Below are 16602 nucleotides of genomic sequence, written 5' to 3'. Positions count from 1 at the left end.
AGGAAGCGTAGTCCTAAACAGAAGCCCCGTGTACACCGTCAACCCGTTCACATCTCTAACCGTTTTTCCCCACTCGGCGACACACCTGCCGAGGATCAAACTCTGGTTATTGGCGACTCTGTTTTGAGAAATGTGAAGTTAGCGACACCAGCAACCATAGTCAATTGTCTTCCGGGGGCCAGAGCAGGCGACATTGAAGGAAATTTGAAACTGCTGGCTAAGGCTAAGCGTAAATTTGGTAAGATTGTAATTCACGTCGGCAGTAATGACACCCGGTTACGCCAATCGGAGGTCACTAAAATTAACATTGAATCGGTGTGTAACTTTGCAAAAACAATGTCGGACTCGGTAGTTTTCTCTGGGCCCCTCCCCAATCGGACCGGGAGTGACATGTTTAGCCGCATGTTCTCCTTGAATTGCTGGCTGTCTGAGTGGTGTCCAAAAAATGAGGTGGGCTTCATAGATAATTGGCAAAGCTTCTGGGGAAAACCTGGTCTTGTTAGGAGAGACGGCATCCATCCCACTTTGGATGGAGCAGCTCATTTCTAGAAATCTGGCCAATTTTCTTAAATCCTCCAAACCATGACTATCCAGGGTTGGGACCAGGAAGCAGAGTTGTAGTCTTACACACCTCTCTGCAGCTTCTCTCCCCCTGCCATCCCCTCATTACCCCATCCCCGTAGAGACGGTGCCTGCTCCCAGACCACCAATAACCAGCAAAAATCTATTTAAGCATAAAAATTCAAAAAGAAAAAATAATATAGCACCTTCAACTGCACCACAGACTAAAACAGTTAAATGTGGTCTATTAAACATTAGGTCTCTCTCTTCTAAGTCCCTGTTAGTAAATGATATAATAATTGATCAACATATTGATTTATTCTGCCTTACAGAAACCTGGTTACAGCAGGATGAATATGTTAGTTTAAATGAGTCAACACCCCCGAGTCACATTAACTGCCAGAATGCTCGTAGCACGGGCCGAGGCGGAGGATTAGCAGCAATCTTCCATTCCAGCTTATTAATTAATCAAAAACCCAGACAGAGCTTTAATTCATTTGAAAGCTTGACTCTTAGTCTTGTCCATCCAAATTGGAAGTCCCAAAAACCAGTTTTATTTGTTGTTATCTATCGTCCTCCTGGTCGTTACTGTGAGTTTCTCTGTGAATTTTCAGACCTTTTGTCTGACTTAGTGCTTAGCTCAGATAAGATAATTATAGTGGGCGATTTTAACATCCACACAGATGCTGAGAATGACAGCCTCAACACAAGATTAGCCTTAAAACTTTCCTTTTTGCTAAAGCTTATAGTTAGGGCTGGATCAGGTGACCCTGAACCATCCCTTAGTTATGCTGCTATAGACTTAGACTGCTGGGGGGTTCCCATGATGCACTGAGTGTTTCTTTCTCTTTTTGCTCTGTATGCACCACTCTGCATTTAATCATTAGTGATTGATCTCTGCTCCCCTCCACAGCATGTCTTTTTCTTGGTTCTCTCCCTCAGCCCCAACCAGTCCCAGCAGAAGACTGCCCCTCCCTGAGCCTGGTTCTGCTGGAGGTTTCTTCCTGTTAAAAGGGAGTTTTTCCTTCCCACTGTCGCCAAGTGCTTGCTCACAGGGGGTCGTTTTGACCGTTGGGGTTTTTACGTAATTATTGTATGGCCTTGCCTTACAATATAAAGCGCCTTGGTGAAACTGTTTGTTGTGATTTGGCGCTATATAAATAAAATTGATGATGGTTGATGATATATATAAAGTTTGTGTGTATTTTTGACAAGCTTTCTGTCTCTGGTGCTGTAGGTAACTCTCTGTCAGCTATTCTGGATGGCAAAGCCAGGCTGCTGTTCCTGAGCAGAGATGAGGAGTACGTCATTACCATGCCTTATGCTCACTGCAAAGGTATTAGATTACATTAGTAAGAGGTGTAGCTATTATCATAATCACAAAATCTCTCCATGTTCTGGCATTGGCATTAGACTTCCATTTTGAACATGAAACATGTAAATTTTTGGCAGATGGCCGTTGTCGTCATTCTTTTAAGGACTCTGGAGCAGCATTCAAGTCATTTTAAAAGACAAAAGCCTTTACGAATTATATTTTTTCATAGTTTTACTTAAACCTGACAGGATGTTTATGAGGAGAGCTAATTGTACAGTATTTGCCATTTGGGAGAAAGCTATTGAAGCAGAAAGTTGCATATAAAGTATTAGATGAAAAATTGTTGACAAGACATGAGCCACGAGAGAGGAAAAAGTACAACAATCAGAAACCTTTTGAAGAAGTAACTTTTCTGTAATTTCATACCAAGTGGCAATGAACCATTTTAAATTCTGATCTAAATAAATTTAGCCAGAAATGCATATGTGACTGAATTGAGTTCATGAGGTGTCATGGAGATCCATCAACTATGTCGTGCATATGAAGACCTCTACATGAACTGAAGAACTGAAACTACAGGAAATTTAACATTTTAAGGTTTTATACCTACATTTTACAGGAGGAGTGCCTTCGCATGTTCCGGGTATTGAAACAGCTTAAAACAAAAATCTTTGATTCATCAAGGAGCCAAAGTTGGGGTTTAGATTTCAAGGTTTAGTTTCCCTGCAGTAATAGTCCGTCTATATCTTAACACTGTTTTTGTGTGTTTCTACATCAATTACAAAAGATAAAATCTGAAGCTTTAAAAATATTGACATCACCTAAACACACATTGACATTGGTTCTTATTGATTCTTGATGTGTTCTTAGATATTTAATTTTTATTTTAACTAGACAGAACACTGTTCAAGACAGTACGCCATGGGCTGGTATAGTCCCGCATGCCCCCCCCCCCAACAACCCTAGAAATTTGGTAGCATTAGAAAGCTTAGGGTGTCTAGATTACAAAAATAACTGGTAACAATAAAAATACTGGGCCCCACTATGACATATGAGCACTTTTATTGACCTACGCTAGCCAAAAGAAAATGTCCGATTATGATATCTGATATTTTTTTCTGCACAACATAAAGAGTTACCAAATCATCATCTTTTAAGCAAATGGGACATATAAGTCACCAAATGAAGGCTGTTTTTATATAGAAATGGCTACATTTTGAATTATGTGCACAGCTTTCTTGTTCTGATCAGAGGCTATGCCTTCATACAAACCCCTATGTCGAAGGTTGTAATGAGATACTCTTGACCTACTTCATGTGTGGCCTCTTCTGCTACTCGCAGGCATTCCTTGAGTGTTGTATTTAGTAATAGGGTGGTTAATGACAGGATAGTAACCCAGTGTTGTCATATGTCATACTGAGTTCCATTATTTTTACTGTTACCAGTTATTTTTGTAATCCAGACATCCTAAGCTTTCTAATGATACCAAATTTATAAGGTTGTTGTTGGGGGGTGCACGCGGGCCCATGCTGGCCTATGGCCTACAGGTAAAATTTGTTAATTGGTGGTATATTGGGTATATTTGCTGCAGTATCCGTACTTTGTGTGTTTGAATGCAACATAAATTTTCGTATCACATTGAAAGACCTTTTTAATGTTTGTCCGTATGGGTTTCATTCAAACATAAATTTTCTGCAGATTCATCAACTGATCTCAGTTATCTGCTCTGTCTATATCTTCTGTAGGAATCTTATATGGCACAATGACTCTGGAGCTCGGAGGGAAGGTTACTATTGAGTGTGAGAAAACAAAATGCTTCGTAGAGCTGGAGTTCAAACTAAAGGTACGCATTAGGATGACACACTGACGTGTTTGCTGATATGATTTGTTTTGCAGTCACTATAACTGCAGACAGACTAAACATATTTTAGTTGTTGTTGGATGTGACATTTTTATAACTGTAGTGTTATTATACCGTGACATATTGCAGTCCAAAAACAGTCTTGTTTTTCCTAGCTTTTTGGTAAAGGTGTAACAGTTGCTTTATGATTTATTTAATTGTCAGTCTCATCTTAGTAGTTTAAAAACACACACAGAGTTACAAATTGACAGACCCATAATTTGTTCTTATCATCAGCTGTGACTTTTTAAAAAGCAGTTAAAAGCAGCTTGAGTAACACATGAGCTAATATGTTGTGCAGTAACAGCTGTTTTCGTGGGTTTGCAGCCTTTCCTGGGAGGTTCTTGCTCTGTGAATCAGATCAGTGGAAAGATCTGTGTAGGAGAGGAGCTGGTTGCCACTGTGGATGGTCACTGGGTGAGAGCCTTTTTTCTTGTCTACCTGCCTACCACAGCTACCGTTTATCCTGCTTAGTTTAATCTTAAAACCTCCCTTCCAGCTAATTACTTCACACTGTTTACGAGACAGTAATTCTCAGTATTATTAAGGTGGAATTGTTAATTAGAGGTTTGGGAAAAAGCAGAATGGTGTGGTGCTCAGAAAGACACAAAGAGACGGCGTTTACACTGAACCTGAGCTGAATGTGATAATTGTATTTTGCTTAATAATATAAATTTTATTGTCAGTGATTTTGTTTAATTAAAATTGACAAATCACTTATCAGAATTGTTTTATGTGAAGGAATGAGAATCATTTTGTTTAATTTATTTTTATCAGGATAGTGAGGTGTTCATTCAAGAGAAGCGAACGGGCCAGCAGGACACACTGTGGAAATCGAGCGCAGACATCCGCAGCAGCCGTCTCAAGAGACAAGTCGTCCAATTAGACCAGCAGGGAGAGTTTGAGTCTGAAAGGTATGCCTTACACACCTTTGCTTCTTAATTCAATAATCCTACCTCATTAAACAGGAGATGAAGAAATCAGTGAGCTTAGAAACACAACAGGAACTGGTTTAATGAAGTGCAGTGCAATTAAAGGAGACTAAACAGACAAACACCCCTTACACACATTGAGATGTCACATTTACGGAAGTTATTTGTTTACATTGTCATATATATATATATATATAAAAAACAGGAATTATTCATCTTTTTTTTATATACTTAATTAATTCAAAACTGTCAGAAGAGGGAGACATACAACTTTTATGTGTCAGTCGCTCCTTCTTTTAGTCACACATAACGCTAGATATGAAGAGGGTACACAGGGTTCACCCGAAAGTGTGACCGCAAAAATCACCGCAAAAACATTTGTAACTCAAGACTGATGAGCAAAGTGAATAAAAACAAAAAGGCTGGGCCACAAACCCTGTTAAACATTTAATCAGTTGGGCATTAAGTGCTTCCACTGATAAAGTTTGGGTTAAAGTCTTGTTTTGTGATGGGTAGAGGTCAGGTCCCATCTTATCTTAGGGACCTCGTAGTACCATATCACCCTAATAGAGCGCTTCGCTCTCAGACTGCAGGCTTACTTGTAGTTCCTAGGGTTTGTAAGAGTAGAATGGGAGGCAGAGCCTTCAGCTTTCAGGCTCCTCTCCTGTGGAACCAGCTCCCAATTCAGATCAGGGAGACAGATACCCTCTCTACTTTTAAGATTAGGCTTAAAACTTTCCTTTTCGCTAAGGCTTATAGTTAGGGCTGGATCGGGTGACCCTGGACTATCCCTTGGTTATGCTGCTTTAGACGTAGACTGTGGGGGGGTTCCCATGATGCACTGTTTCTTTCTCTTTTTGCTCTGTATGCATCACTCCGCATTTAATCATTAGTGATCGATCTCTGCCCCCCTCCACAGCATGTCTTTTTCCTGGTTCTTTCCCTCAGCCCCAACCAGTCTCAGCAGAAGACTGCCCCTCCCTGAGCCTGGTTCTGCTGGAGGTTTCTTCCTGTTAAGAGGGAGTTTTTCCTTCCCACTGTTGCCAAGTGCTTGCTCACAGGGGGTCGTTTTGACCGTTGGGGTTTTTCATAATTATTGTATGGCCTTGCCTTACAATATAAAGCGCCTTGGGGCAACTGTTTGTTGTGATTTGGCGCTATATAAAAAAAAAGTTGATTGATTGATTGATAGAGTCAAAACAACGAGTGCCACGTTGTGTGACGATGGGACTGGAGAGGTGTCAGTCCCATCGTTAGGAGGGACAGCTACCCTGTCATTAGGAGGGTGCTAACTAGAGCACAATAGGTGCTAATTAGAGCAATTGTTTAGTCACTAGCCAATAGCAGTCTGCCTCTCGGGAGAAGGGGTCTGGTTAGGTTTAATACTCCAGCTTTTGTAGCTTCTGTTATTCTTCTCTACAAGAGTCAAGACAGAAGTCAGACTACCAGAGCAAGACTTTTAGCTGAGGAAGCTTCTGCGATTTGAAGCGAAACGTCCTCGCGTCAAGCAACCCAGTCCAGTCGAAGATTCAAGCTTCTCTACTATGGAAACCACCTGGACAACTGAGAGCCTTCACAGAAACAGTTGGCCAGACTCATCTTTCTGATGTTTTGCTAGAGTGACACAAGTTAGAAATCTGTTTCACTGACTTTTACGTCACCACTCCGGGACCTGCTGTGTCACCAAAGCAGCTTGAAATCATCACACGCGTTCTTTCTTGACAGACTGTGGCAGCATGTGACCAGAGCCATCATGGAGCGGGACCAGGTCCAAGCCACCCAGGAGAAATTTGTGCTGGAGGAAGCTCAGAGAAAAGAGGCCAGAGAGAGAGGAGACAAAGCCTGGATCCCACGACTGTTCCATCAGGACCCCATTACCTCAGAGTGGACCTACAAGCACATGGAGTAGGAATACGCACAGCAGTGTTTTCATTTCACTTTAATGTAACATGCATCCATCAAGTAAAGAGAAGAACAAACGGAGATAAGAATGCATGCAGATCTAAACCGTGCCACTTTCACGCTTTAATGTGTTTTGTTTCTTTTGGCAGCTTACAGCCATGGGACCCTGAGCACTGTGTGGTACAGTTTGAGAAGGACGGAGTCATTCAGACACACGAGAAGACCCAGAGAGAACACAATGAACTGTCCTACGACCACAGCTGGACCAGCCAGCAGAAGGTTGGTGAAACTCCATCATGATTCACACCAGTGGTCTCGAACCTTTTGTGGGGTCACGACAGTGCAGGCTGGCAACGTCATTGACGTCAGTTAGCTTCCAGCATCCAGTGTCATACTCATGAACTAGTCCCTCATTTGTGAAGGAACTATGCGTCTTTCTAGCAGAGCAACCAGACCTCAGTTTGAAGAATGGGGCCTTTTTGTTCAACAGCTAGCAAACATGACTGAGCCAATCAACTTTTGGCAGAGCTCGAAGAGTTGAACAGTGTGGAGATTAGGGGCTCCTGAGGGTCAGATTTGGGAACCACTGCTCTAAATCACAGTGAATAGCCGTGTAAAGTACGTAAGAAAGTCTGTCAGTGTTTTACCAGCTCTGGCACAGCTGTGAATTTCGACTGATAGAACACAGAGTCACTGATTGCAGAACGAAGCCAATAGTGGAGTGACAGTGAACTGCAGCACGGTGGAGAATTTACTGATGCAGCTGATTCTCAGTCACTGCTTTTCAAAATTAACATTTGGTGCAGATTTGGAGTTTTTATTTCATCCTTGGTTAACATCTCAAATTCAGAATTTTTTCCTTATTTCATGAATTTCTTTTGAATTAATACATGGATTTATTAAAATAACATTGAAGCATTGAATTAAGGTTTAATGTAGGTGAAAGGTATGTTGTGGTTTTGGCAAAAGTGTGTGTTCCACTGAGTGACCCTCTGGTTTAAATCAGATTTACTTGTCTTCAGATTTTTTGTCAGATCTCAGAACTACACAGGAGGACCTCTGGTCAATGACCTGAAGAGAGCTGGGACCACAGTCACAAAGATTACATTAGTAACACATGATGCTGTCATGGTTTAAAATCCTGCAGGGCAGCAAGGTCCCCCTGTTCAAGCCAGCACATGTCCAGGCCCATTTGAAGTTCACCAGTGACCATCTGGATGATCCAGAGGAGGCATAGAAGAAGGTCATGTGGTCAGATGAGACCAGAATAGAGCTTTTTGGAATCAACTCCACTCACCATGTTTAGAGGATGAGAACAACCCCAAGAAAACCATCCCAACCGTGAAGCATGGGGATGGAAACATCATACTCTGGGGGTGCTCTTCTGCAAAGGGGACAGAACGACTGCACCGTATTGAAGGGAGGAAGGATGGGGTCATGTATTGCGAGATTTTGGCAAACAACCTCCTTTCCTCAGTAAGAGCATTGAAGATGGGTCATGGCTGGGTCTTCCAGCATGACAATGACCCCAGACACAGCCAGGGCAACTAAGGAGGGGCTCCGTAAGAAGCATTTCAAGGTCCTGGAGTGGCCTGGCCAGTCTCCAGACCTGAACTCAATAGAAAATCTTTGGAGGGAGCTGAAACTCCAAATCTGAAAGATCTAGAGAAGATCTGTATGGAGGAGTGGACCAAAATCCCTGCTGCAGTGTGTGCAAACCTGGTGAAAAACTACAGGAAATGTTTGACCTGTGTAATTGCAAACAAAGGCTACTGTACCAAATGTTAACACTGATTTTCACAGGTGTTCAAATACTTATTTGCAGCAGTAACATACAAATAAATTTTAAAAAAATCATACATTGTGATTTCCGGATTTTTTTTTTTTTAGATTATGTCTCTCACAGTGGACATGCACCTAAGAAGAAAATTTCAGACCCCTCCATGATTTCTAAGTGGGAGAACTTGCAAAATCGCAGTGTTCAAATACTTATTTTCCTTACTGTATGTGGCTCTGCGACAGACTGGCATCCTGTCCAGGGTGTACCCCACCTCACGCCCTGTGACTGCTAGGATAGGCTCCAGCAACCCCCCCCCCCCCCCCCCCCCCCCCCCGTGACCCTTAACTGGAGTAAGCAGTTGAAGATGAGTGAGTGACTGAGTAATCCAGACAATAAAATACACATAAATAAAAAGCCCCATGGACACATATAATGTGTGAAGCTTATTCCCTGTGTGGTTCTCACACAGTCATTTGGTTTGGTTTTAACTGGTGGCATTTATTTTAGACTTGTATGTCAACAAAAGTAGAAAACTGTTTATTTGGCTGCACAACAAAAGCAGAAAAGCAGGACGAACCGTAGGTTTGACTAATCAGCTTAGACTAATAGCATCTCTCTCTGCACCACTCCTCCTTCACAATGATATGCCTCAAGGATTTCTAAAGTGTTATAGGGAGTAGTAGTTGCAAGGAAAATGTGACAATTCTGTTATGTTGAAGAACTGTTGTGCGTCTTCTCAGACTGAAGTGAACGGAAAACACAGGAAATCCAGCAGCCAGCCATCCAGCTGCAGCCAGAACACTGAGAGCAGCAGCACAACGCCAGAACCCACGCATGAGTCCTCGGACAATGAAGGTGACGTACACGCGCACACACACACTCACACACACAAAGAGTGCTCTGTGATCTCTTACATAACTGCTTGCCATGCCGTACAGGTTTCTCAAACCAATGTCAGCGGTGCATTAAAGAGGTAAAAGAGATCGCCCTGATAGAGGCCTCCATCGCATCTATCCAGAAGACGCAGCACGACATTCAGAGGTGAAACTGATGCATTTACTCTAAACCCCCAACAAAGTAACCTGGGTAACGTACACTTCCAGTCAAGCATTGAATGGGAAAGGGTGTCAAAACTCTGGACTGGTTTATGTTTTGTATTAGCTCATTTATTTGTATTTGTGTGTGTGCGCGAGAGAGAGATATCATGACAAAGACTTTCTGTATCAGTATGAAACTTGGTTACACTTCCTCCTTATACATGTTGCGTATTGTGTTGCGTGAATTCCCGCCACCAAAGAAGTGATTACATGAAGGGAAACAAAATTGTGGCCGGCGACGGAAATCTGCAATCTCACCACTAGATGACACCAAATCCCACACTCTGTATGGTTAAGCTCATTAGTGACAGGAGGCCTGGACATGTCTGTTGTTGTATGATTAAAAATGACAGTTTGATATACGTAGTTGTTTTATTTGTAACCAGGCTGTTTTTCTCTCTGTACAGGAACCTGGCGGCACTGAGTCGTCAGCTGACTCGTCAGAGGGCGGCGGATGATGGCGTATTGCTAACCGGCCGTCACTGCCTCTTCGTTTGCGTCCTGCTAGTCTCTCAGCTCCTCCTCAACTACGTCTTCACCTGAGCCTGCGCCTCGGGATGGAGTTTCCCTCCTGCACTGATCTGCTGTCAGATCCTTCTCACAAGCACAAACTCCAATAAGCCGAGAGGGACAGACCTCAGATCAGCATTACCAGGGCAACTTTGTCCCGTTTCATCTCAGAGGGGAGGAGCCCAGACATTATAGCAATAAACACAGCCACAGCAACCGCCTGTCAGTCATCTGCCCAGAGGAAATGACACCCCCTAGAGTAGCCAGACTGAAACAGCACCGGCACCCGTGCACTTTTTTGGAGAGGAAAGGAGGGACATGGATGGCTCAAACATTTCAAATAAAAAGAGGAACTGTATGATAATGAATGGTAGAGAGGATGTTTCACCATTCCTTAGTGTCTTTTTTTTTTATCTCACCCTGCAATACTGTTTATGAGTGTGTGTGCATGAGTGTGTGTGCGTGCGTGCATGCGTACATACCTCCGATAGGCCCTACGGGCGCAGGCCAGTCACTACGTGGACTTTTATTTCCTTCCACTCTAGATCTTTGGGCCTTAATGCTGAAGCCAAAAAGAAGAGAAAAATGTCACCTAAACAAATTGTCTTTTGTAACGATGACGTACACTTAAAAATAACACTCTGTCTTGTCTCTTAATGATGCCGACTTCACCAAATCAGTATTTATAACCTGAAAGGACAAAGATTCCTTGTTTACTGCATGTGTTTGTAGTGACACAACGGCGTGAAAGACAAGACGGGGTGGAGCTAAACAGCCTGTCAAAGTATTTGTGCAACTGTGGGGGAAAAAAAAAAACAAATCTAAGCTTTGGTCCAGATCATCACATGAGTGTGAACGATCACTTACATATAGAAGCAACATGTGGAGGAAAACATGAGAAATAGGTTTAGTCACGAGTGGGGAAAAAAAAAGATTTTGACGAAAGAATTTCCACACAATGTTGAAGACATACACTACCAGTCAAAAGTTTCAGTCAGATGGGAAATTGTTCAAACTTTTGACTGGTACTGTAAATGCTTAGTATTTTGTTTTAAACTATTGTTTTGGAGTCTTTTGTATATATTTGTGCAGTACACTGACAGTCAGTGCTCTGAAAAGAGATTTCAGAATGTATTTATTGGGCAATTAACCTTTATTTCCTTAGTCTGATTCAGCTTGGAGGACGGAGACGAGAGGTGACAATCACTCTTGCTGGGTTGTGTGGCTTCATCGTCTTTGTGTGAGCTGTCAAACCACATCTGTGGTCTTAGTTGTGTGTTAAAGCTACAGTGTGTAGAATTTAGTGTCATCTCGTGTTAAGTTTGCAGATTCCATTTCTGCTAATAAACGCCCCACATCCTGCACACTGTAGCTTTAACTTTAATTTCAGTTAATTGTACGTTTGTTTGTTTCCATTGGTTCATTGCCAGTACCGATCTATCCAGTGGCACAGCCCTGAAGGAAGTTGATGTTTAAAGCTTTTATTTACACCTGGAATTCTCTGTTCTTTTTTTCTACTATTTTGTCATGTTGTGAGGATCCTACATGCACAAATATTTTTTTGCCATATGACACAACATGCTGCCTGATGTTTTCCATTCATACCTGTTGCATACTGTAGCACAACAGTAAAATATTTTAACTGTAAGACTTTGACCTTCATTACAATAAAAATGTCCCTCTCTCGTACACTGCCATGTGCTGTCCACTAGAGGGAGGTGTTAAAGAGCAGCTAACAGTCAATGTGTTCAGCATCTTTTCATGTCTGCAGCAAATGTTAAATCTTACAGTTGTTTGGTTCAAATAAAAGAAAAGTACTGATACAAAGTTTTTATATACATAATTGTGAGTGATCGAAGTAGCCTTGTTACCGGAGGGTTGTGGGTCTTCACTCTTGTCACCTAAAGTTTAGGGTCTCGTGGCTGCATGCAAACATCAGCATGTGAATGTGGAGCATTATTGTAAAGCAATTCAAGGCTTTGATGGAAAAGCTCATCAGGTGACATGCCATTCACACATTAGATGTAAATCTGTTGGTGTTTGCCACCAATCCCAGATTTAAACAGGAACTAGAGGATTTTACAACAAAGGCTTCTTTTTTTTTTGTAATTTTACCATCATTTCACTCAGAAACAAAAAGATTTCTGGCCTATAAGTTGCAACTGTTTCTGTATGTGGAATACTATCAACATTTTCTTAGGGACGACTTTTAAATTACAAAAATAAGTAAGATGGGAAGAGAAACAGGTGATGGACAGTATATTTGATGATAACTGATGCTGTTTGAACAACAGAAAATGTCATGGACATGGATTGCAGACCTACAGTGTTGGAAAAATTACAAAAAGGGGTCCATGTTTTTTTATAATTATTGTGTAAAAATTTTGATTTTGAGAGTTTTATAGTTCTTGAGTTTTGCCGGAAGGATGGAATTTCTCCTGACAAGCACAACTTACAGTTGTGAATAGCGAATGCGTGACTTTGTGGTTGGTATGTGCTGCAATGAACTCCAATTTGTGCTCAGGAAAATTTGGTAACATGGATTTAGAATGTAAACACTGTCACATGCTAGCTGGCTATATAATGTTACTGGACAGTGAAAGCTAAAAAGGCTTGGTAAACCACTTCTCGCTGTTAAAATATGCTAAAAAGTCATTATGTATAGGTTAAGGCTAACTACGTAAGCAGTCATTTTTAAAACTTTATATTTTGCAAATTGGACACCTTTTCCCCCCGCAAAGTTTTCTCCATGCTACCAGATACTAATAATGTCATTTTTGACCATCAGGAGGCATTTCTAGCTTGACCTATGCAATTACATCAATCAAACAGTTAGCCCGTATTTGCTTTACAAACGACAATAATGCATGAGTTGATTTAATTGTTGTACGTGAAGGTGACTCTAATATGTCTTAAAATAGATCCCAGGTTGAAAAATGTTCAACTTCCTGTTTAAGCACCAACAACTGACAAGGTTGAGATTTTGGTCTGTCTCCAAGCAAGAATGCTAGAATAATATTATTCTTAAACTTAGCAATTTTCACAGATGTGTACCCTTGAGGAATTTGTCCCGTTTAAAATTTTAACTTTCAAAGGTTTGGAATACAAATCTGAACATGTAAAATAGTTGAAAATCACTAAATGATGGGGAAATAAAGTACACCATCACGTTGCCTGCACAGGTTCTAGATTGGTGTTTATAAAATCCGTAGGTGGCATTTTTCAAGGGTGGTAACAAATTATTCAGTTTCTATAATGATTTTAACTGAAAGTGCAGGAAATAAAAATTAGATTTTTTTTTTTTCTGAATAATTGTATTTATTTGGGACTTTTAGTTGAAGTGATGTTTTACAACTGGCAAGGTTAAATGGTAAATGGACTGCATTTATATAGTGTTTTTACATCTGCATCAGACATTCAATGTACTTTACAATGATGCCTCGCATTCGCCCATTTACACAAACACACCGATACCAGGGTGCTGCCACACAGCGGGAGCAACTTGGGGATTCAGGACTTTGTCCAAGGGCCCTGAGTGTTTTTCCAGTCAGGCTGGGGTTTGAACCGAGGATCCTCTGGTCTCAAGCCTAACGCTTAAACACTAGACCCACCTCCCCTTGAGAGGTTGAGATATTTCCTTCAGAGCTTGTCTGGTTACCAGGGACTAATCAATGGTGATAATCGACGTCCATTGTTCACTGTTGTTACCTAATATCCCTAATTTCTCCTTTTTCTTTCTGCAAAAACTTTGTTTTTGCAGCGTTCATCCTTGACCTAAAATACATAAGCATACCAAACGGCAAATATCAGCTCTCCCCAGTTTCTCCGTGATTGAAGCCATACACACACAAACACACACACACACAAAAGCTAGATACCAGATTTGTGTATGTGTTTGAAAGGTTTGGAGAAATCAAGGAACATTCATGACAACATATTTTTAGGAAAATGGAGTCAATGTTGCTTTTAGAAATCTGTAAGAGGCAGGTGTAGATCATTTATACCAGAATATGTGCCGCTGAACTGTTTTATTATTGTGTTGCAGTTAATTCAGAAATTGGCCTTCAGTGCTGTTTCAACATGTATAAATGACACATTTTAAGGTGTATTAAAAAAAAAAACTGGCCTGTTCATCACAGTGGAAATGAAAACCCCTCTGGAGATGAAACCAATAAAACAGATCTTTATCTGTTGTACACACATTTTTACACAGCGCACGCTGAGACTTCAGCTTCTGTTAAAAAGCTTATCACTGCTTCCTTCTTCCAAATAACCCCGTCAGACATTAGCATCATTTCTCATTCATTTTGGGTGAAGTGTGATGGATGAATACCTGGTATATGATCCAACATGTGAGGTCATTCCTGTGTTTGACAGGAAGTGAAAAGTGTTTGCTGCCTGAGATCTTTGAAGCTTTTTGTCTCTCCCATTTTAAAGCTCATAAGAGGAAAACGTAGAAACACATCAGACACTATACTGCTCAGGGGCCAGAGCTGACCCTTAACATCTCACCCATATTTTATAAAAAAGCAACAGGGGTTTGAAATTAAAGAAACTAAAAAACAAGCTCATTTCCACATACATGTGACCTCAAAACCACATGTTAAAAGAAGAAAGGAAGAAATGTCCGCTTCCTGTCTGCTCCTTCCACACAAAATCCTTTTCACTGAGTTGTGGGGACTTGTGACTGTTATTTGAGTTTGAGAACAGATCCACTGTTAATCAGAAAAATAAGTATATTTATAGGATTTAATGGCCTGTGTCTAACAGTTTCACCTGCTCCTAATCCATCATGTCCAGCATCCATTAACCCAGTAATTCCAATGTGATTTTTACTTGTAACTATAGGCTGACATTCTAAATCTTTTTTAAATTAACATTATAACTTTTCACTTTTCTTTGTTCCTTTTTTATCTTGCACATTTTATTTAAAAAAATTAAAGCGGTGACAAATAAAGAACAACAAAGGAACCTATTTGACGTGTGCTAAATCCTCACCAGCTAAAAAATAGTTCTAGACATGAGGATAATATACAAATAATGAATGTGTATTAGTGCAACGGTAAGAATATTTGCATGGGTTGAAAGCCGGGGCGTCCTATTCAACAAGGTGAAGCCACGTTGAATGAAACTTTACATCTTTCATTGAATGAAGATATTCTTTCCATTGCATAAATGAAAAACACTCATTATTTGTTTTATATGATGCTAAAATAGCTCCACATCATTTGAAATTTTAATTAAAATTATCATAAAGGTGGTTCTTGTAGGAAGAAGAAGTCTACAACAGGGGGCAGAGTAGACTGTGGTCAGGCCAACAAATTTTATCATCTCCTTGATCAGACCAGCTGACACTAAAATTGTGACCTTGAGCTTACACACATCAGCCATTGCCAGAATTCATGGACCAAAGTGTTTTTGTAACTTAAAAAAAAACACTTTGCTCCATGAATTACGGCAATGATTGAGGTATCTGAGTTAAGGACATCACTGACTACCCATGCACTGAAAATCAATCATTTTTACTGCACAAATTTTGAGAAATTTCAAATGAAATGCCTCACATCTGAAGCACAATTATACATTTAAACACTGGTATTTTCTCTTAAATATCTCTACCCAACTGTGTACTTTGAAAGAATACATGTGGATTATATGTATGTATGTACATACATTTGGATTACTTGTAATCAGGCCCGAGGTACTAGCCATATTGAAGACCCCCCCCCCCCCACTGTTCTTTTTTAATAACGCAAACACCAGATTTCTAATGCGTAGTCAAACCAGGTCTAAATCATGTATACCTTAGATCACACCTGCACGAAATCACACCATTTTCTAGAAAATGGTGCAGTTTGGTCCCCCAGACCCCCCCCAACTCAATATAGCTAGCTTTCAAGCTCACCTCTCTTTTCAAACAATTTGGTTAGCAGCTGCTTTCCCTCATTTAGTTTTCTTTCCCTGTCCTTTTTTCTCTTCTTTTTTGAAATCTGGACTTTGATTTTTTTAGGAAAGACATATTTTATTTCAGCCTAAACACTAGGGCTGCAATTAATGATTATTTTACTAATCAGTTCATCGGTCGATTATTTTTTTCGATTAATCATTTTGGGTTTTTTTTACTTACATGTGAGTTTTGCCATTATTTCTTTAAGTGAGTTATTATTAAAAGGCCTTTATCACGCAACATCAACATTTGACCTTGTAATGTTATATTCTCGTCAAAAACATACCTGGAGTAGTGTTTTGTTTTATTTTGTACATACATACATCACCGACACACCACAAAGAGATTTCCATCAGGTTTAGATGCCTACAGCAACTATCTCAACCACTGACAACAAATTACAGCAAGAGTCCATGAAAGTACTTTAAAGGCCTGACGAAAGTGTAATATGTTATATTTAATAAGATATTTTCATGAAAAAAGACACAAATGTGCAGTTTACTGCATTTTATTTTCTTCTTGTGTAAAAACACAGCTTAGATGTGGTTTGACCGAAACAAATTGTCATTAAACTTAATAAAACAGGGATGAAGTGGAGGTTTAAGAGTCACTAGGTGTTCACAGGAAACAGTTATTTCTATATTTATTTATCTTCATT

General features: G+C 40.4%; 1 protein-coding gene across 3 annotated transcripts in view; it reads left to right on the top strand.

Annotated features, from left to right (window-relative positions):
* osbpl5 (oxysterol binding protein-like 5) overlaps positions 1-11819 on the top strand; it is a 149236-nt gene extending 137417 nt beyond the window's left edge. For all 3 annotated transcript variants that reach the window (XM_034176894.1, XM_034176893.1, XM_034176895.1), the window contains 9 exons: positions 1799-1897; positions 3622-3719; positions 4104-4193; positions 4554-4690; positions 6434-6613; positions 6760-6889; positions 9131-9245; positions 9329-9431; positions 9895-11819. In XM_034176894.1, coding sequence (XP_034032785.1) covers positions 1799-1897; positions 3622-3719; positions 4104-4193; positions 4554-4690; positions 6434-6613; positions 6760-6889; positions 9131-9245; positions 9329-9431; positions 9895-10030 — 1088 coding nt within the window. In that variant the 3' untranslated portion in view covers positions 10031-11819. The remainder of the gene's footprint in view (positions 1-1798; positions 1898-3621; positions 3720-4103; positions 4194-4553; positions 4691-6433; positions 6614-6759; positions 6890-9130; positions 9246-9328; positions 9432-9894) is intronic.
* Positions 11820-16602: the final 4783 nt, after the last annotated feature.

The sequence above is a fragment of the Thalassophryne amazonica genome, chromosome 8 (assembly GCF_902500255.1).
Source record: "Thalassophryne amazonica chromosome 8, fThaAma1.1, whole genome shotgun sequence".
Taxonomy (NCBI): domain Eukaryota; kingdom Metazoa; phylum Chordata; class Actinopteri; order Batrachoidiformes; family Batrachoididae; genus Thalassophryne; species Thalassophryne amazonica.
This window is presented reverse-complemented; position numbering and strand designations above follow the sequence as displayed.